The sequence below is a fragment of the Petaurus breviceps genome, unplaced genomic scaffold, assembly GCF_028583685.1.
Source record: "Petaurus breviceps papuanus isolate PSGF00001 unplaced genomic scaffold, PetGlider_PUasm1.0 186, whole genome shotgun sequence".
In the NCBI taxonomy this organism is placed as follows: Eukaryota; Metazoa; Chordata; class Mammalia; order Diprotodontia; family Petauridae; genus Petaurus; species Petaurus breviceps.
The window spans coordinates 13362291-13384841 of NW_027185798.1; the positions used below are offsets into that span (position 1 = coordinate 13362291).

Here is a 22551-nt window from a genome sequence, read left to right on the forward strand (position 1 = left end):
AGAGAGAGAGAGAGAGAGAGAGAGAGAGAGAGAGAGAGAGAGAGATGAGTGCACTTCCCAAGGAGGGATGTGGTGTGACTGATGGCAGGTGGAAGGTGCATGAGAGGGAGGAGACTTGAACCCAGATGACCAGAAGATGACTGATTCCAATCCCCAAAGAGGGAAGTCATGAGGGAGGCTGGTCTGGGGGCAACAGTAGAGAAGCTGAGGTTTAAGTCTGGGTGAGGAAAGGCCTGAGATTCCCATGAACCACAGATGCTGGTGCAGCAAAGTGTGCCAGAACAGATGCCAGTGTAAGACTGATGGTCCATCCTCCTACGACTGGGCTTATTCCCATCTGGGCAAGCTGGAGCGAGCCTTTGGGAGACAGCAGAGTTAAAAAAGCCTCAGCTGGAGAATTAGAAGTGGGGGCATCACAAGGAGAGGTTCCCATTTAACCGTGGAAGAGCCAAAGATCTGGGGAGGGGTGAGAAAGGGTGAATAAATCTGTTCTATCCAGTACCCCAGTCAGTGCCCCAGTGTACAAAGCTTTGGGCCTGCTATCCAGAAACACTAAATTTACCATCTTACAAAGCAGCTTCAATCTGGATAGTGGGATGGATTCAGGTTACAAGATAAAGGGGCCTTTCAGAGAGAGGACATTTAAAAGCTTCCTGCTAGGTGGAGATTCAGTGATGGAAATTGTTTCTCAAGGAAGTGCCATCTCAAGTCAACCATGAATTTATTGAATGTGTAATGAAATAAGATTTTTTCCCCCATTGGATTTCTGGTCTAGATGTGCTGAGAAACTATGTGTGAGTTTCCTAACACAGTCACATTCAGCTCATTCCCACAACTTTTGCAGAGAGACAGATTTAGGCAAGACCACCTAGGTCTATGGTTCCTACCTGTAGAGACAGAAGGAAGCTGCCTGTTTTATAAAACCCGCCCATTTTACTGATGGGGAAACAGAGGCTTAGAGAGACCAAGTGTCTTGCCCAAAGTCAACTAGGTAATACATATCAAAGGCAGGATTTGAACCTGGGCCCTCTGACTCCAGTCAGTGTTGTTTCTACCATGTCATACCTGAATTTATTTCATATATATTTGTTCTTTATGCTCATCTACTTCTGTCACCTCTTGGTAGATTTCAATCTCCTTAATAACAGTGAACATTACATATCACTTTAAAATTTGCAAATAGATTTATCAATATTGTCTCATTTGATCCTCACAAGAGTCCTGTGACACTTTAGAGATGAGGATACTGAGGCTGAGAGAGGCCTTGCTCATTGGTACTCGGCGCTCCATCCATGATGCTGCTGAGTTATTGCTTACCACTCGAGAATAGGAAACGTGTTATCTTCTGTATTTGTATTCCAACCCCCAATGGTGGGACCTGGCACATAGTAGGTACTTTAAAATGTTTGCTGATTGATTGATATATAACTGTTGATGTGTTGTATCTTCTGGGTAGAATGGAAGCTCCTTGAAAACCGGGACTGGTTGTAATTTGGCTTTATATCCCTAGCATTTAGCGCCGTGCTTGACATATAGCAGGCACTTAATAAATGCTCATTGATTGGTTTAGCAAGTGCTTAATAAATGCACATGTAGAGTTTGATGTTTTTATCTTGTGTTGATCAGTTCTACAGATTTAGCCAGGCTCATCCCAGTCCCATTGGGCCCTCCTCTGACCTGCTCTTTTGCTCTGGCCTCTTTCCTCCAGGTGTAAGGAGTTGAAATACTCCAAGGATCTGCCCCAGATTTCCATCATATTTATCTTTGTGAATGAGGCTCTGTCAGTGATCCTGCGGTCTGTCCACAGTGCCGTCAATCACACTCCAGCTCATCTACTGAAGGAGATTATCCTGGTAGATGACAACAGTGACGAAGGTGAGTGATGCCGGAGAAGCCAGGAGGCCTTCTCTGTCTCTGGGAAGGGAGAAGGAAAACATGGGGCATGATCAGGGCACAAAAGTCACTCTCCTTTCTCAGCAGCTACACACACACACACACGCGCACACACACACACGCACATACACACGTGCACACACACACGCACACACGGTTTGCTTTTTTTTTGTTTGTTTGTTTGCATAGTGCTTCACCATCATTTTTCTCTGTTTATTACTGGAGGTGCCCATGGAGTGGGAAGCATGTCACTAGAAATCATCACTACTTCTCTCTTCCCCCAATCCTCCGAGGCTTTTAGGAAGAGAATTCCAGGTTATTAATTTCCCCTTTGCATGCCACCTCAAATAGACAAAAGTGAAAATTTAGATTTCCTCCCAATTTTCATCTTCCAAGAGCCCGAGAGAAGGAGGTCTTGGTAAATGATCACATTCACACTTGCTACTGAAGGCTATTTAAAAACTCCTCAAACCCTCAACTCCACCCCAGCCCCCTGTCTCTTAGCAGATGGCATTCCCTGTTACTTCACCAAGAAGATTAAGGCCATTCAGGATGATTGTTCCCATCTGCCTCCCCTCAAAACCAGTCTTTGTTTCCTCCCTCCTGTTTCCTCTTCCTGTATTTAGTAAGGATGAGATGGCCCCCATCCTCACGGTGGCTAACCTTTCCATTTGTGTCCTTGATCCCATCATCTCTCATCTCCTCTAAGACCTGGATCTGTTTATCATTCTCCGTATATCATCTTTGGTCTTTCTTTCTATTGGCTCTTTCCTTTCTGTTTGTAAATGTGCCCAGCTCTCTCTTCTCCTAAACACCCACCCACACACCAACTTGTCTCCCACTGGAAAAAGACTCCTTCCCTAGATCCAGTCACTCTAAAGAGCCTTATTTCTTTCCTCTTCTTCAATTCTAAACCCATGACACTCTGAATGGAGTCAGATGACTTGGCTTAGAATTCTTGCTATGCCTCCTACTGCCTGTGGGATCTTGGGTTCATCCCTTGCCCTGTGGGTCTTGGGAGTCTGTAAGATGAGGAGGTTGGCCTAGATTGCTAGTGAACTTTTTTCCAGCTTGTCTATGAGCTTATTCCACACAAGACTCCTCTTTGACACCTTTCCCCATTTTCATCCTGCCCTCTCAAGTCCATGCCTTCATAAAGACCATCTACCATGCTTGCAACTTAGGCTTTCCCACCACCTCCACCAGTGAACAGCTGCTGGTGTCTCCCTCACTTGTATAGATAGATTGATTAATATATGGTCAAGATAACATATATCCACAGGTGTGTATTCACAAGCATATTTACATGTTTATATGTCTCATATGGGTGCATATCTGCCACAAATGGATATGCATCATATATATATATATATATATATATATATATATATAATATCCATCATCTATCTCACACACACATAATTTATTATCTATCTACAAAGTGAATATAAGATGATTTCTGGAGGAGAATCAGGAAACATCTCATGCATCCACTTATTTTACAAACATATAAATATGTGTTTGCATATTGACTTTGAGCAGGGCCAATTTTATTTTTGTCCTTGTGTCCCCCATGGCTAATGCAGGGCCTGGTACACAGCTGGTGCTCACTAAATGCTTGAGTCAGGAGTCAATTGTATAAGATATCACTTGGCCTAGGCTTTAAAGGAAGTTAGAGATTCTGGATGTTATAAAGAGTTGCTAGCAGCTTGCTAGTTGTTACAAAGTTAGTAAATGCCCCTGGTGGGACCTAATCATGGGCCTGCTTGACTCCAAGCCATTGTTCCGTGTGTACAGTAGGAGTCTAATTGATGTTTGTTGAATTGAATCTACACAGAGCATAAATCAGAATTCCCCTCCCCCCCAGCCACTAGGGGCAGACTTATAGGTGGGTGGTAGAAAGCCTGATCTGCATTCATTTGTGAGCTCTACTGTGTAAGAAAAGAGGGTTTAATAAAAGACAAATCCCCAAAGCCAGTAAGGGAGCCTCTTTCAGCGTCTCAGAGGGATGACAATAGATAAAGTCTCGGTATTATGCAGGGCTTGCGCTGGTTCCTATTAAAGATGTTCATTTTGTTGGCTTGTATCCCATAAAGTTTTACTGTATCCTCTGGATAAAGACACCCCCTCCCCGAGGCCTAGGACATAAAAGGAGGTCTGGGTGTATTGCTTTTTTATAGCTTATGAGTCCTGACTTATCTGGAGCAGTAGGATTAAGATGGCATTAAACCTGTTTCATCTCTGCCTTCGGGGTGATAGCCTTCCCCCTTAAACCTAGCTTCAAGGTCTGGAGAATGCTTTGGAAGGGCCTGGGGCAGTGCCAACACTCCCATTAGAAAAGGTGGCCTGTCTTGTACCAGAAATGGCAGCCAGCACCTTGGAGAGCGTTTCCATATTTCATGAAACCAGAAGATGCCAGGTTCTGTCTTTCCCCACTCCCCTCTCCTGCTTATGAATCAACTGATCAATATTGATTAAGGCCTGGAGTGCACACATGATGTGCTAATCAGAGAATGGGCAGAACCCAGCCATTCAAGTGGCTGATGAGTTAGCTAATGAAATTTCTATACCCCCTATTTCCCCTCAATTCCTTCCCTCTCTTCCTGTAATAGTAGCTAGGATTTGCATAGTAGTTAAAGGTTTGTAGAGCAGCATTGCATCTTACCTTGTTCATCCTCACAACAACTCTGTAAGATGGGAGCTATTACTCTGCCCATCTTCCAGCTGAGGCATGGAGTGACTTGTCTAGGGTAACACAGTCAGTGAGGGTCTGAGGCAGGATTTGAACTCAGATCATCCTGACTCCTCCAACACTCTTTCCACCTAGGTGTCTTTTTTTTTTCCTTTGGTCCTTTCATTGGTCAGCCTGGGGTGCCTAAGCTTCTGGGATAGGAGCTATTCCCCATCCCATCCTACCCAAATTCTGGTACCTATGTACTGTCCTAGTCTCATCTCCCCTTTGTTTGGCTTATTTACTTGGCCACCAGGTGCTCTGGGACATCTCCCTGAGGAGAAGGGGATCCCAGCATCTTGGGTCTGGAGCTGGAAGGGACCATGACAGCCCCCTCATTTTACCAGATAGGAAACTGAGGCCCAGAGGAGTTGACTGGCCCAAGGTCACATAAATAATAAGTATATAGAATCATAGATCTTAAGATGGATGAGACCACAGAGATCATCTAATCCACCACACCCCTTCCCATTTTGCAGAGGAGAAAACTGAGGCCCATGGAGAAATGACTTGTCCAAAAGTCATACAAGCAGCAAATGGCATAGCCAGGAATTGAACACAGGTCCTTTGATGTTAGAACCAGTACCACCATGATGCCACTCTCTATACCCCATTCCAAGCCCTCATTATTATCTCTCTGTTATTTGTTGCTAGCCTCCTCTGAGAACAGATTCCTGGTAACAGTTTCCCAGACCTCCTTCTAGCGCCTACTCCTGGGACCTTCTTTGACTGTCTGTTTCTTAACTCCAGTTATCCATGATGCCCTTATACTGACCAGCTAGACAGTCTGGCTCCATTTTGAGCCATTTTTACCCATTTTTCCTCCTCAGCCCTAATCTTGATCTCTCTGCTGGGGGGCCGGTATCTCTTGGTTTGGTCTAGAGTAGGGCCACAACTAAAGTTTAAATGGACTTTTAGAAGCCATCTTATCTAACCCCCTTATTTTTCACATGGGGAAACTAAGGCACAGTTAGGTTATATGACTTGTCTGATGTCACACAAAGAGTAAGAGTCAGAGGTGAAGTCTGAATTGAGGTCCTCTGACTCCAGAACCAATAATGGTCTTTCCACAGTACTGTGCAGTCAATCAACAAACATTTATCAGCTACCTATTATGTTATGCCAAGTATTGTGCTAAGCACTGGGGAACAAATATGAAAAAAAAAGAAAAAAAGCAGTCCCTGCCTTCAAGGAGCTCCCAGTCTAATGGGGGAGTAACATACAGATGACTTTGTAGAGACAAGCTACAGACGTGATCAGTTGGAGATAATTAACAGAGGGAAGGCACTAGAGGTAAGGGGGATCAGTATAGGCTTTGCATAGAAGGTGCGACTGGCGAGGAGGAGGGAGAACATTCCACGCATAGGCAACAGCCAGTGCAAAGGCATGGAGTTGGGAAATGGAGAGTCATGTCTGAGGAAGATCAAGAAGGCCAGTAACAAGTGATGATGGAAACAGCCTTTTGAGCTGATACCTGGTGCTGTTATGCCAAACATATTTCTATTCTTAATGCTTCAATGTTTCAGTAAGTGACTTTTGACTCTCCCTGTCTCAAAACATCTGTTTCAGGGGAGGTTAGATCTTTTGGGCCATCCTTCACATGGCCTGTGCTTAGCACATAGTAAGCTCTTTATAAATGCTGACTGACTGATTCAGATTTAGAGATTGATCTATTTACAGTTACAGATTCATGATGGCTTAGCCTAGGGCAGGAGTGGGGAACCTGAGACCTTGAGGCCACATGTGGCCCTCTAGGTCCTTGGGGGCGGCCTTTTTATTGAGCCTGTTTTCCAGAACAAATCCCCTTAGTAAAAGGATTTGTTCTGTGAAGTTTGGACTCAGTCAAAGGGCCCCACTTGAGGACTTAGAGGGCCTTGAGGCTGCAGGTTCCCCACCCCTGGCCTAGAGCATTCTTCCCTTTGCATCCCCGTTTGGGGCGGCCCCCTTCAAAGAGAGAAAGCCAAATATGTCATCTGAAATCCAGTTACTTTGAGCAGAAGGTTACACCCTCCCGTGTTCACCAAAGACTCCCATTCTACTCCTCCTCAGCCCCTACCTCTCCCCCCCCCCCACTCCCTTTCTTTGCTTTTCTCTCTGGTTCATAATTGCACAGACACCGGGAGGTTTGTGTTTCTGGGTGATAACATTCTCCTTGGGTTGTTGGAGGCCCAGGGTGAAGTAGCCCAGGGACACCTTGTTATCTTGCTGCTCCACCATTCAATAGGGTTTTGTTCATTTGAGCATCACCTGCTTTTCCCCCTGACTGTTCAAGAGCCTTCATCATCGGAAACCATGTTTTGCTACCTTTTTTTGCCCACTGTTACCAATAAAAGCCTTTTGATAAAAGGCTCTTCAGGAGAGCAAGCTCTACATTGGAATGCATCTGAATGCTGGCAAATCACCATGATGGTCCGTAACAAACCCCAACAGCTTAGGGCACCCGTCTCTACCACCGGACTCCACATCTTCTTTTACCTGTGGGCTGCTCTAGTCCATGAGGAGTATGTGTTAGGACTCGAAGGAAAAAGAGACCCCGATCCTTCACCAAGCAAAAGTTTGGTGGTCCAGATATTCATTTATTTCCCATGGATCCCCTTCGACCAGACTTTGGTTAATTTAACCATCAATCAAAAATGAATGAATGAAATAAGATTTGTTAATAACTAACATTTATCTAGCACTGGTAGGTTTGTAAAGTGCTTTATGGATGTTCTTTCATTTGATCGTCCCCAAAGTCTATGAGGTAGGTGCTTTTATTATAGCCATTTAAAGATGAGGATCCTGACTGCGACCCAGACAGGCTGTGACTCGCCTAAGGTCACGCAGCTAGTGTCTGAGGCCAAATTGCAATGCAGGTTTTCCTTACTCCATGTGGAACATTCTATCCACTCTATCCCCTCACTACCTTTATGTGGCAAGCACTGTGATAAGCTCTAATATGCAAATTAAAAATAAACAACTAGGGGTGGCCAGGTAGCACAGCGAGTAAGAGCACCGGCTCCAGTGTTGGGATGACCTGGGATCGAATCCGGGCTCAGATACTCAGCACCACACCCAGAAATAACTGGCCGTGTAACCTTGAGCAAGTTACTTAGCCCCAATTGCTTAAAAAAATAAACAACTAAATAGTCCCTGCTCTCAAAGAGCTCACCCTCTAATTGGGGGAGGGAGGAACAGAATATATGCTAGAAACTGTACTAGCTTCTGGGGATACCAAAAAATAAAATAAAATAAAAACAACAACTACCAATAAATAGTTGTTATATTATATAGAAACAAACAATATATACATACCCTCCCTCCTTTAGTGCAGGTTTAAGAAATGTGGGGGTTTGGGGAAAGATGTTGGGGAGAGGAATCTGATCTGGTCCAGACCTAACTTAGGCCAGTGTAGTGATTCAGGCTTGGAGTTATAATGCAATAAGAATTTTATGGCTTTACTGATAACAAAGAATAAGAAGGATGTGATTTCTCAGGCTAAAAAAAGTAGTAATTTAGTTAAAGTGGGCAACTTTCCTCTGTCTCAGCATTTACCACATCAAGCAGTCATACAAATTCAGTAATGTATCCCCAAAGGGAAGAGGGAATTTGTCTAAATCAGGGTCGTTTTTGTTTAGCTTTATTTTTGTTTCCTAGTCTTGTTTGTTCACCTGGTAAAGCCTCTGGGCCCTTTCTCAGATTTAAAAAAATTCATAATTGAAAAAAATCACAAATTTCAGTTAGAGGCTAGTGAAAAAACTTCATAATTTTTTTTTCCTATCCAATTTCATGTATCCCCTGAATTCTATCCACAGATTCCTTGCAGGGTGGGGGGAGATCTTTGGACTCCAAGTTAAGGATTTCTGCTCTAAAACCTCCCCCAGGCCTTTTATGCTTCACATAGTAAGAAAGTCAAGCCAATGACTTGAAAACATCCTCCTGACCCCTTCCATAGAACAGGTTTTCTTCTGACCACAGAGTCTGTCTTTGAAAACCTGACTGAGAGATCACAGAATCTCAGAGATGGCATCAGGGGTCCTTTATGCCAATTGGTACTAGATGGAGAATCCTCCCTTTAATTCCCTGACGGGTGGCTATCCAGTCTCTGTATGAGTCCCTCCTATAAGGCAGAACCTGTGCTCTTTCAAGACTGTCCATTCTCCTTTGAGATAGTTTGAATGACTAAGGAGATTTTCTTTAGGGACTGAGAGCATTCTGCCTTTATAAAACTTCCACCCATTGCTCCAACTTGTGTCTGCTGGGACCAAGAGAAATGGGTGTTTGGCATCTCAATGGATAAGGCACTATTTTAAGCAGATCCTGAACCTTGAGTTCAACATCATCATCATCCTCAACAGCAACAACAATAGCAAGGACTTATATAATGCTTGAAGGTTTGTGAATTTCTTTACAAATATTATCTCTTTTCCTCTTCACAATGATCCTAGGAGGGAAGTGCTGTTATTATCCCCATTTTATAGAGGAGGAAACTGAGGCAAAGAAAGGTTAAGTGTCTTGCTCAGGGCCACAAAAATCAATCAATCAACAGACTTTTATTAAGTGCCTACTATGTGCTAGGCACTGTACAAAGAACTAGGGATACAAAAAGAGAAAAAAAGAAAGTGCCTGCCCTCAAGGGGCTTACAGTCTAATTGGGGCAACCCAAACAAAGCAAGCTATATTCAGGATAAGTAGGAAGTAATTCCCAGAAGGAAGGCACTAGTATTAAGAGCGGTTGAGGAAGGCTTCTAGTAAAAGATAGAATTTTAGTTGGTACTTGACAGAATCTTGCAAGTGAGACAGGATTTGAACTCAGGTCTTCCTGATTCCTTGTCTAGTACTCTATCCAGAATCAATATTCCTGTAAGTGATAAATATAATGAAAAAGAGCTTATGGAGACCCCTTCACCATGTCCCCTCACTTGGGCTCTTTCACTAGGAATTAGGCTACCAGATGGTGAGATGAAGCCAGGAACTCCTGGGGATCCCTTCACCATGTTCCTTTGCTTAGGCTTCCTCCTATTGCATGCTGGGAAGGAATCAGCACCTCCTGTGGGTCCCTCAGCCCCTCACCTATGCCCACTCAAGAGGACAAGCCCATTCAATGGTTAAAGGAAGCCAGAATTTGGACAGCTCTCTTACTCAAGCAGTTTGCATTCTCAGGCTGCTTCCCTGAGGCAGGTGACTGCTGGCCACAGGTATGACACTGTGGTCTTGAGGTTGGGAGTCTTACTTAGAGAGGATGAAGCCAGAATGCAAACAAGTGAGTAGGAGCTTAGAGATGGCGAGTGAAGCCGGATCTTTCTGCTTCGATAGGTAAATTCCCTACCCACTATATTATGTACGTAATCATCACTATTTTAAATAATTGGTCATTGTTATTCTTAGTATTATAATAAATAAGATACCTGAAGGCAGGATGACTTTCCTTCATGGACTGCCTGCCATGATCACACAGTTTTCTGGGGCATCTCAGTATTATTTCCATCTTTTCTTTTTTCTTTCCCTTTCCTGATTCCCATTATGCCAGTTCTGCTTTCCCATGGGGCTGCTTTGTAGACACCCTCCCTTTCTGACTCTCTTTTTTCCTTATTAAGTCTCTGGTTCTCCCCATGTTTGGCATCAGCCCCCTCCCTTGGGTCAGTTGCAGCATTATTTTACTCCACCAAGCTGGGATTGACCCAGAAATAAAGTCCATTTGCCTCCTGCCTTATTTCATGGGCTGTTCATGTCATCCTCCCCTCTAGAACATCAGTTCCTTGATGGAGTGGAACGTCTCTCTCTGTCTCTATCCTCATTGCTTAGCACAGGGTCTGACTCACAGTAGGCACTTAAGAAACACTTTAGGATGGATTGATGGAATATTGTCACATGGTTGATTTATTCCTTCTGTTGCTGCTTTTAAAGGTAAAAATACCAGAACCAAAAGAAAGCCTCCATGAGTGGGCCTGGAGTTGTGTTCCTTTTGGGATTATTAGATGACCTTAGTTTTTTGTCTGTTTCTGCCTAGAAGAGTTAACTATCTTAGTGGACCCCTCTCTGGAGAGGTTCTGTCACTCTTGGCTCAGGCTGATGGAATCCAGAAATGGGGGTGGGAGGCAGTATGGGAAAGGGAGGAATATTCAAATGAAGGCATTCAATTCTCTTTTCCCATCCACCATTCCACTTCAACCATATACAATCCCCCAATTTCCCCATCAGAAAATAGGCCTCATTATCCCAGTATGGAAATTTTATTTCATATGACTTGTGGATGAAACTCATTTGGTCTTTTCCCATTGCTTATGCATGTCGGAGACTTTCCTACATCTCTGCCTTTTATCAGTTGTTTCCAGGCTTTGAATGATCTACTCTCTCTCATCTTTAACTCATTGATTTAGAACTGGAAGGAAACCAGAGGCCATCTCATCTGTGCCTCTCCTCTTCCCCATTTTAAGATGAGGGAGCTGAAGCCAGGAAGGCTGAAGTCTTGACCAAGTCCACAAAGGACAGAGATCACTTGTGAGCTGAGGTCTTCTGACCCCAGAGCCTGTGCTCCCTCCACTGCATTTCCAAGATGAGGCATCATTTTCCTCTGGTACTCAATTACAAGAAATCATTCGTTAAACTTATTTTTTTTCATGGTGTTACTCAAAAGTCTAAGACTGATTGAATCTGTTAAGTATGATAAGGGTTCCTTAAATAAGTGTGAAATTTCAGACCTTTTGGTGACAAGGCTGAGAAAGCTGAGCCCAGCAAGCTCCCAGAACCTGCATCATTTCAGTCCCTGGGGAACCAAACGCTATTTAATTAAAAAAAAAACTGGTGGTTTTTTTTTTAAATCTCTTTTTTATAGGTGCTCATGATAGGCCTTTAGAAGAGATTGTAAAGCGGATGCATCTGGACTTCAAAACCCCTCTCCCTTGTCTCTCATGCGTCTTCCCCCTGAGTGAATCTTCCCACCCCCAGAGGTACCCAGAGCCTTCAGGTCCTCTTGCACCCCCACCCTCACCTGGGCCTGCCCTCTCTGATGCACTTGTCATGCTCCATAATGTCCTTCCTGCATCTCCTTCATCAGTAGTTACCTATCCTATGTCCTGGGTCACCAGGGTCCTGCTAGGGGATTAAAGGCAATCTGGTCAACTTAAGTCATGCTGACACCTTAGTAGGTGCTAATGGTGTTATATCCCACCCTTGGAAAGATTTACGCTTGAAGAGGGGACTTGAAAGCCTTAACCCAAGGGAGTGACAGATGCTGATAATTCCTAACCCCTTGTGAGCTGGTGAGAAAGTAGAATCTTTGGGATAGCAGATCTTTTGGTACTTCTTAAATTATAGTTAATACATGGGCATATTTCTCTGTCTCTATCCTTGTCTATCATGTTTTTTCTATGTATGTATCTATATATGTATGTATGTATGTATCTATCATCTATCTATCCATCTATCTCTCTATCCTTCTATCATATATATGAATGTATGTACACAAATATACACACATTTATGCATATAAATATATATTCACATATACATGCAAAAACATACATATAATTCCAAAAGTCTTGTAAGATAGCTTAAAACCACACTAAAACTTTTGGGACACACTGTGTTTATATGTGTCACACATTATATACACATGCATGTTTGGTAGCATTTAAAAAGCACTTTAAAGTTTGCAAAGAGGTTTCCAGATATTATTTAATTTATCCTGAAAATAACCCTAAGGGGTAGATGCTAGTGGTTAAGTCACTTGCCCAGGATCAGACACTTAGTAAATGTTTGAGGCAGGATTTGAACTCAGATCTCCTTAACTCCAAGTCCCATGCCCTAGCTAGCCTCTGCATGCATGTATAGTACATTAAATGAATATCCCCATAAGCGTGAGTGAAATTTTAAGCTTTAGTGACTTAAAAAACTTTTGGAATATCCTGTATGATACATGCAAACACACCCACAAATATACCTAATATACATATGTGTACAGAGAGGCATCATGGTAGTTTAGATAGAAAATTGACTTCAGAGTCAGGAAGACCTGGGTTCAAGTCCTGCCTATGACACATAATAGATATGAGATCCTGGTCAAGTTGCCTCTGAGGACCCCAGACAACCCTAAGACTCTAAGTTACAGAGGAAGTATTGACCTACATAGTTGTGTGTGTGTGTGTGTGTGTGAATTTCCTTAATGGAAATTCCACATAGCAGTGAAATCATAGGTCTCACTCAATTATCATAATTACATTCAATAATAATAACATTAATAATAAATTTAGACAGCCTTCTTACCAGTGATATTTGAACATTTAGGGAGTTACCAAGCCAGCTCATTTTCTGCCTAGGGTAGGCACCTAGTTTTTCCACCAAACCTGTTAAAAAGGCTATGTTTTACAAATCTTTTAAACCCATGGGTCTTTGAAGACTTGATATTGTTGTATTTGACCTTCTTTCTTCCATTAAATTAAGAACCCTAAAACTCCAGGAATGATTAAAACTATTCAGAAGTGGGATGGGCAGCCAAGAGAGGAGGGCTTCAGACAGAGACTGAACAGCAGCCACTTATCAACAATGCTGGAGAGAAAATTCTGGTGCAGGCTTTAAAAGAGAGGTCCCCTGAGGTCCCTTCCCATGCTGAGAGTCTGTTATTCTCCTCAAAAACAGGGAGAATGAACATTTATAAAGGACAGAGGACTAAAACAGTCATTGCTTATATGGTGGAACTCCGCCCCAAACTTGCCAACCTCCCAGCCTGGAACATTTTCCCTCTTCTTTTCTTGTCTCATAGATGCTCAAGCTTAGTTCAAAGCTCACCTCATGTATCCCCTTCTGAACAGGCCCTTTCCTGATCCTGACAGCAGTTCATGCATATCACACACCCACCCTCATCCCCCAATAACTAGTGCATGCATGGGTTATTAATACTTCCCATTTGACTTGGGTTCCCTCCGCAACTAGAAGAGAATCTGTTTAATTGAACCAAAGCAATCAGAACTGAGTGTGAGCAGAGTCTTTACTCCTCCTTGAACCAATCAAAATCATGTTATAAGGTTGGTTTTTGCAAAGAAAAGAAAGACAGGATGTGGAATATCATGGGTGAAGGACACCCAGAAGTCCAGTTTGATCAGACTATGGAAACATGGACCTTTCCATTTACAACAAAGACCCGCCATCCAGCCAAGACAGTGGACTGAATACTGACTCTGGAATCGAATCTAGCCGCAGATACTTGCTAGTCGTGTGACCCTGCTCAAGTCACTTCAGTTTCCTCATCTGTAAAATGGGGCTAATAACAATACCTACCTTGCAGGGTTGTTGTGAGGATAAAAATGAGATAATATTTTTAAAGTCTTTTGCAATCCTCAAAGTTCTATATTAATGTTAAGTATTTTATGATTTTATTTATTTAGTTATTTTATGAGTTATTATTATTATTAATTGATATGTCCAGGAACAATGACAGGAAAGGCAAAAAATATCAGCACCCTCAGAGTTAGAAAGGAAAGCCATTAACTTAATATCATAGGCTTAATATGAAGACTATTGGGTGCTAGTCTTGAGTAAGAATACATGGAAATTTGGTGTGTGTACATACACATTGTCTCTCCAGATAGAGTGTGAGCTCCTTTGGGGCAAGCAGGGGCTATTTCATTTTTGTCTTTGCATCCCCAGAACCTAGAACAGTGTTTAGTGTAATGCATGCATGCATATATCCTTATATGCCTGCATACATATACATGTAAGTATGTGTATGTGGAAAGAGTGCATGCGGGTAAGATAGAAGAGAAAGAAAGAGATAGAGAGAGAAAGAGAGGGGAGGGAGAGGGAGAGGGAGGAAGAGAGGGAGAGAGGGAGGGAGGCAGAGGGAGGGAGAGAGAGAGAAAGAGAGAAGGTGCTTAATAAGTGTTAGTTTGTTAGGTGAGATTGAGGATGGAGATATGGCAGCATCTTACCTTCTGGTTTATTACTCACAAAGATATCAAGTGACCTGTCCCCATTTCACTGTCCACTGCTAGAAATTTGAGAATAAAAGAAAGCAGCTCAGATGAGGACCCTTCATCATCAGGAGAGTGTTGAAAACGGTGGCAGTGGAAGCTCAGAGGAGTTGCTTGCCCATGTGCTTGTTTAGAAGTTAAGGAGGGTCACTGGTCACCCCCAGCTCCATACTGCATTCACTTCTTCTCAGCACATTCTGTGGGAGACCATCTATTAGCAATGGACAAGATAAATTTTCAATGCAAATTTACAGCTACAAGTTTCCAGAGTGTGCATTGTATGTAACTCAAAAATACAGATAATAGTTGATAACAATAACCTTCACATACAAATGGATGGTAAACCACAGTTTCACAAAGAATCATAAACATTTTCTACAATTGTCTGTCCTCTCTTTTAGGAAAACTGTTTTCTTGATGGCAAATAAATGAGCAGATAAAAAACGAGAGGGAACTCTTTCTAGACAGTACAAAAGACTTTGGGTTTTTCTTGTAAACATGATTTTTTTTAAAGGGGGAGAAACAATAGAGGTATGTCTATCTATAATAGATAGAGAGTCAGACTCAGAACCAGGAAGTCTTGGATTCAAATACTGCCTCTGACTATAAGCAAGTCACTTAGTGTTCTAGGTGATTCTAAGTCTCAGTGTTCTAGGTGGCTCTAAGGTTCTAAATCACAAAGAAAGTGCTGGCCTGCATTTGTAGAAGGAGCTTCCTTATGTGGGAATTTCCTCCATCAATGGAGCACAGGTCTAGGACCTGTCCTTTTATTAGCCTGAGAATATTCACAGGAAAGCAACCAGATTAATGAAGATCCTTGAGTTCAGACCATACAAAAACTGAGTGAAGGACCTTGGGAATGTTTAAATTGGAGAAGAGATTTGTGGGGGACCTGATTGCTATTTCTAAAAACCTTAATGAACAGTCACGTGCAATGGGAATGACATTTGTTCCATTTGTCCCTGGGATGGGGAGAAAAGGGGCAGAAATAGGAGTTAATGGATAGAAGTCACAAAGATGTAAATGTAGGTTTGAAGCAAGGAAAACCACCCTAAGAAATTACAGCTGTCCCAAAACTAAATGGATAGCCTCATTGATGTTGTCCCTCACTGGTGGTCTTCAAGCAAAAGACACTGGGGGTTTGAGAGGGTATCTAGTTTATTTCTTTGAAGTACTGATTAGACTTGGTGGCTTCTGAGACTCCCCTAGCTCTGAAATTCCAAGTTCCAGAAGTCTTTGTAACGACATCCCCGAGAGAGACTACAAAGGGACCAATAAAACATGAGAAAATTCATGGTAATGGGAAAGGACAGCAGATTAAAGGATAGAAATGTGAGAATCTGTAGTGCAGTGGACAAAGCAACTTGGTAAAAATGGAAAGCAGAGTTAGCATCTACATACCTCCCCTTCTTTGTGTCTGCTAGAGATGGGAAGCCTAAAAAGGCACATGAATAGAAGGTGTAGCCCATTGCTGGGGGAGGGGACAAAAGGGTGGAATGTGGTCAAGACCTGTGCTTGCATTCCTAGAGAGGCTTCAGAGGGAGCAAACTCTTCCCACCAATGTTGATGGGCAGTTAGACTGCAACTTACCCTCTTAGAGAGGTGCCTAGGGATCCTGGGAGGTTAACTGACTCATCTACCATCACATAACTAGTGTGTGTTCGAGGCCAGCCTGGAAACCAGGTCTTCCTGACCCTCAGATCCGACTCCTTCAACCGCATCATGCTGCCTCGCTGATATTTTGGATGGATAAATGTCAGTAACTTATGTGATGAACCAGCAAAAAAGAAATTGAGAGAGCGCCTGGCCTGTCACAGTGTAAGGTTTCTAAAATTGGCATTGCTGTCTCCAGGACTTTATTTAGTTTGGAAGGCACATGAGTGGCATGGCCTGAGGCAGGACAGAGTTTGTAGAAATACAGAGGTAAGAACCTGGTTGTTTCTAAGAAAGTCAACTTTTATAAGCATACTCATTTCTTTGGCGGTCATTAGTTTTCTGGTTTTCTTCTCCAGGGATTCCTGATCTTGTTGAATAATATGGCTCCGGGATAGGCTGGGGAAAAAGACATTTGGGGGCATAAAATATTTCTGAAACTCTATGGAAGAATATAAATGAGCTGTTCCCGGCCTAAATACAGCCGCTTTTTTGGTTGTGTCTCCAGCCACCTGTTCACATGGTGCCATGGTGGGAGTTAAGTTGAGTTATGCCGCTATTATTCTTGTGTTACCCACTAATGCCACTGGTGAGTGGAGGAAAATGAAGAGCGAAGTCAGGACCCATTTAGGATGCTTGCAGTAAAGACTGGGCCCTAATCTATGAGGTGAGGTCATTCACCAGGAATGCTGTGCCTCTAGGGCCTGAGAGGACCACAGACGGTCCCAATGATGAGGAATAAGAACCCTTCGGGGATGGCTGACAAGATGATAATTAAGAAATATTCACATTAGTATGGCTGGTAGATCACCTTGCATTAAGTAAAATGACTTATAAATTATTTAAAAAAATTTTTTAAATAAAAGTTAAGTTTTTTTTTGATGAACAAAAAATTTTTTTCCTTCCCACCTCACCCTCCCTCAGGGTAAAATAAAGACAAAAACAAAAGCCCTGTAAGGTAACATGCAAAGACACGCAAAACAAATTTACACATCGACTATGTTCCCCCAAAATGGTCTAAATCTGCAACCTTAATCTGCAATTGTCACCCTTCTATCCTGAAGGGGCAACATGCTTCACTGTTAAGCCTCTAGAACCATGGTTGGTCATTGGGTTAACTTTAGTTTTTAAATCTTTAAAATTCTTTGTCTTTCCAATGTTGTTTTTGTCTGAAAGGTTCTGCTGGCCCTGCTTACTTCCTTCTGCATCACTTCACTAAAGGCTCCCCAGGTTTCTCTAAGACCATGTCTTTTATCATTTCTTTTGACATAGAAGTATTCCATTGCATTTGTATACCATATAATTTGTTTATCCATCCCCTGTTGATGGATATTCCCTTAGTTTTTAGTCCTTTGTCTCTACAAAAAGAGAGACTACATTTTGTACATAGGAATCTTTTTCGCTTTCTTTGAGGGTATAAACCCCCTGCTGTTATTGCTGCATCAAAGGGTAAGCACAATCTAATAGCTTTGAGGGTATAATTCTAAATTAAAATTTATATGTAGCTTAGAAAAAAAAGTTATTTGGTAAAGAAGAATTGAATTAAGAAATTAATCACCCTGAAATTTTTAAATTAATGGTAGAGTTTGAGGAAGAACTCAAGAGTGTACTTAAGACTCAGCATTTCTTTCTAGATCACCCCCTCACCCCCACCACCTGTGTATCATTAGTACAGATGACTGATTCCTTGGCCTTGTCAATCCAAGTTCTCAGGACATCTAATTATCCTTTCCATTACTGGGCCCATTCATCCATAAGGCAGGAAGCATAATGGCTTTCCCTTTGTATGAATTCTGTCAGTCAATCTTGCCCCTCCATTCCTAGAACACTCAGTTCTGGACCATCAAAGACATGTGCTCATTAACTCAGCAGATGATAGGGAGACCATGTTTCAGACCTCTCCAAGGGTCAGATTTAAGACCATTCCCTATTCATGGAGCACTTTTTGTCTGTCAGTAAGGAGTTGGGTATGGACTGATTGTTTTGTTTATATACCTATACAGAGATATGTTCTCTCTTTTAATAGAATGTAAGCCCCTTGAGGGCAGGAACCATTTCACTTTTCTCTTTGTATCTCCATCCCTCAGTAAAGTATGTAGCACATAGAGATAGAGATATAGACTAGACTCATGATTTTGATGGCAAAGAAACTTCCCAGGTGAGGAAATTCCCTTTACCATTGCAGGCTAGTACCTTTTGTACAATTTATAGTCTCAATCAGGGGTTCTTAACCTTTTTTTGTGTCCTGGGCTGTCTGGGGTCTATGAGCCCCTTCTCTGAATAATGTTTTTTAGATGTATATAATTTTTTAAAACCACCCATAGGATTGCAAAGGAAGCTAATTATATCAAAGTAAAGATGTGATGTTTTCCCTATTCATGTTTATGGATCCCCTGAAAACTATCCCTAGACCTCTTTGGATTTTTAGATCCTGGAGAGACCAATGAAGATGGCAAGGGGAACTTGAGCTCATGACGTAGGAGAGTCATTGGGATGGGGGAGGCAGGGTGGGTATCATAGGATCTTCCATCTTGAGCTGAAAGGGATCCCAGCCAGTTCAACTTTCTCATTTTATACATGGTGCCTTCTATCTCACATGTGTATTTTACTTAAATGGCCACCCAAAGGGCCTCAATGTCTAACCCAAGATCAAAAAGGTAGCAGAGTGGGGATGTAGTGGGCTCACCCTCCCTGGAGGTCTTGAGTGAGAGACTAGACAACCACTTATCACTTGGGGGCAGCTGGTGCTATAATGAATAGAGTGTCAGAATCATGAAGACCTGAGTTCAAATCCAGATTTAGCATTTATAAACTGTGTGACCCTGGGCAAGTCACTTCACCTCTTTTTGGCTCAGTTTCCTCATCTGTAAAATTGGGATAATTATAGCACATGTACCTCACAGGGTTTTTGTGAGGATCAAATGTGATAATATTTGTAAAAAATTATAATAATAAATATCCTTAGCTCAGGCATATAATAGGTGCCATATGTATGCTTATTCCTTTCCCTTTTCCTTGTGGTATTTTGGGAATCGCTCTTACATATAACCTGGATAAGAAGGCCACTGAGGTCCCTTCCAATGCTGAGGTTTGGTGGTCCTGTGACTGTTATTCTTCGGTGATGTAGAAGCCTTCAAGGCTCCAGGGGTGATGATGGAAGTACTGTCCTAAGTGTATACAAGGGCAATGGAAGTGAACTCTGACTGTCTGGCCGTGTAGGAGGAATAAAAGAAGTAATGACCTGTACTCTGAAGTATGACCAGAATCAGTGCTCAGAGTGCCTCCCCTCCCCCAAAGAAAAAATCCAAACCAGATTGAATATCCTCTTTAAGAAGGCAGGACAATCCCCCAAAAGATAGGAAGAGACAATTTTCAAAAGAAGAAAACAAAAAATAACCTGTTCATTATCATTTTAAAAAATGATCAGAACTCTCTAATAATCAGGGAAATGCTCATTTAAAACAACCTTGAAGCATCACCTTGTATTCTTCTGCTTTGATGGATGCAAATAGTTGAAAATCACAAGACACAAAACCCAGTGTCAGGAAGTAGAAGCGTCACTGCTCTAGCCATCAATCAGGACCCTCTTTTCAGAGAGAGCTGATCCTTTATAGTATGAGCTACTGAGTGATCACAGCCTTTGATCTCCTGGCCCCCCCATTCGGGCAGCATCCTAAGCATGTTATTAAAAGGGAAAACACCCATCAGCATTAAAATATTCAAAGCTGTTTTGTTTGGGATTGCAAAAAAGTGGAAATAGCGCATATATACAGTGATTGGGAGATAGCAGAATGAAGTAGAGTCTTTTAATGTAATGGAATTTTATGGCATCAGACACCAAAAATATGAAGAATTCAATGAAATGTGGAAAGATGCAGAAAGTGGTGCAGAGTGAAGGAGGCGGAATTAGGGGAAGGAAATCCATATTGACCATTATGATATGAAAAATGGCAACAACAAAACTTTATGAGCCCGTAGATGGAGAGGCACTTAGCAGACTCAGAGCAAGTCAATATTTATTGTTGGTGCTCATGCAACCAGGGCTTTCCTCTTGCCTTTAGAATAAAATACTGATCCTCAGTTTACCAGCTAGAGCCCTCCCCCACCTGGCTTCCGTTCACCTTTCCTGGCTTACTGTTTCTTATTTCCCTTCTTGAACTCTTCAGGTCTAACCCAATGGCCTTCTGACTGTTCCTCCCATGTGATTCTCACTCTCCCATGTCTGTGACTTTGCACAACTGGTCCCACCCTCCTGGAATGTGCTTCCTTCTCCTTTAGGAACCCTAATTTCTTCCAAAACTTAAGTCAAGTGCCACATCCTATATGAGACCTTCTTTGAGTACTGCATGTGCTAGAGCCTTTCTGACCCTAAGGTGATTTTATAATTTTATGTACTCATATACACAAGCATCCACACATATATCTATATGTAGTCACACACATGCACAAGCACACATATGCACACATAAGGTATGTATACATACACATATATGGGTATATACATTCATATCATGTATATACATGTGTATGGGGTGTTCAGGAAGAATTGTACCTCTGGTGAGAGGGCTGCTGGGCCCTTTTCAGGGCTGCTCATCTGCCTTTGGTGTCCACCTGCCACCCGACTCTCACCTGAGCCTCCAAGAAGCTGTAGCATGTTCAGTGGCCACACCCCAGCAAACCGTTTTGGCAGATTGGCTGAACCTGATTGAGGGTCACTGACAGGGCTCAAAGTCTTAGGTGAGTTAGGGGATGTGTCCACCCCAAGTGTATGAAGACTTCACTGCTAGAATGAGCAGATGGCAGCAACTGGTTCCAACAGCCATGAAGGCAGCTGAAGCAGGCATTGTGGAGAGCTCAGAGGTTGATCAGACATGGAAGATGCCAAGGTCCTCCACTGCATCCTGGGTCGTCATCAGTTGTCCTGACTTTTGACTTGCTGCTGGACTTTGATGACTGGAGGAAAGAGTAAGGCTGTTGACTTTGTGAAACCCTGCCTCACTTAAATCCAGTGTACTTGAGAGTCAAGACATCACTTCATGATGCCATTGGTCCTCTGAAAATGAACAATATCGTGTGTGTATATGTGAGTGTGTGTGTATCTATCGGTACATCTATAACTTATTTTAGTATGTTATTAGACTGTAACCTCTTTGAGGAAAGGGACTATTCACCACTTCTTAGTGCTGTGTCATAGGGCTGTAATAATATTTGTTGATGCATTGTTTTGCTAATACACTTTGCTGACTTCTTTTACTTAAACAAACATTTACTGACATTCATCATAAACAAAGAGACATAGAGGTGCCCAAATACGGGGCGTCTCCAAAGTCTTAGTGTTGCTTTTAGCTTAAAAAGCTTGACAATGACACGAAGGATTTTGGGGAGCCCCTGTTTGTCACTCAGCTGTTTTGCCTTTGGGAAATAATAATGGCTCCTGGATTCGCTTGATCACTTCTTCCATTTTTTGATTCTATACAGATAGTACACAGACACTTATTAATATGATCAAAACAGTTCAGAGTATCCATTTAGGAAAATTCCTAACCTTCTGCCAGAAGTTTGGCTGGCTCCCTGCCCTTTTCACAGTGTAAGTAGTTTGGATTTTATGGCCTTGTTTGGATGTTCCTTCATCATTGATTATTTATATTTGTTGAGGTTATTACATTTATAATTTCCAGATTTACAAAGGACTCCTAGGGGAAACCATGCCTGATTTCCCAAGCTAGTAGTAACACCTCTTGCCCCATTTCTCTGCTTCTCTGTGTATGGTATTTATTATATCTCTCAATATTATTGAAGTCCTGAAGAGGAAAGGGTTCTTCCTTCCTTCTTTCCTTCCTTCCTTCCTTCCTTCCTTCCTTCCTTCCTTCCTTCCTTCCTTCCTTCCTTCCTTCCTTCCTTCCTTCCTTCCTTCCTTCCTTCCTTCCTTCCTTCCTTTCTCTTTCCTTCTTTCTCTCTCTCAGTCTCTGTCTCTCTCTTTCTCTCTCTCTGTCTCTTTCTCTGTCTCTCTCTTTCTCTCTCTCTTCTCTCTCTCTGTCTCTCTCTGTCTCTTTCTCTCTCTCTGTCTCTCTTTCTCTCCTCTCTCTCCTCTCTCTCTTTCTCTCTTTCTCTCTTTCTCTCTCTCTCTCTTTCTTTCCTCTCTCTGTCTCTTTCTCTCTCTGTCTCTTTCTCTCTGTCTCTTTCTTTCTTTCTTTCTTTCTTTCTTTCTTTCTTTCTTTCTTTCTTTCTTTTTTTCTTTCTTTCTTTCTTTCTTTCTTTCTTTCTTTCTTTCTTTCTTTCTTTCTTTCTTTCTTTCTTTCTTTCTTTCTTTTTTTTCTTCTTTTTTTT

The 22551-nt window shown here is 42.2% G+C and overlaps 1 protein-coding gene across 1 annotated transcript in view; it reads left to right on the plus strand.

Annotated features, from left to right (window-relative positions):
- The window catches only part of GALNT17 (polypeptide N-acetylgalactosaminyltransferase 17), a 429974-nt gene that overhangs the window by 190015 nt on the left and 217408 nt on the right, over window positions 1–22551 (plus strand). Inside the window, exon 3 of the mRNA XM_069089547.1 lies at window positions 1709–1875. Coding sequence (XP_068945648.1) covers window positions 1709–1875 — 167 coding nt within the window. The remainder of the gene's footprint in view (window positions 1–1708; window positions 1876–22551) is intronic.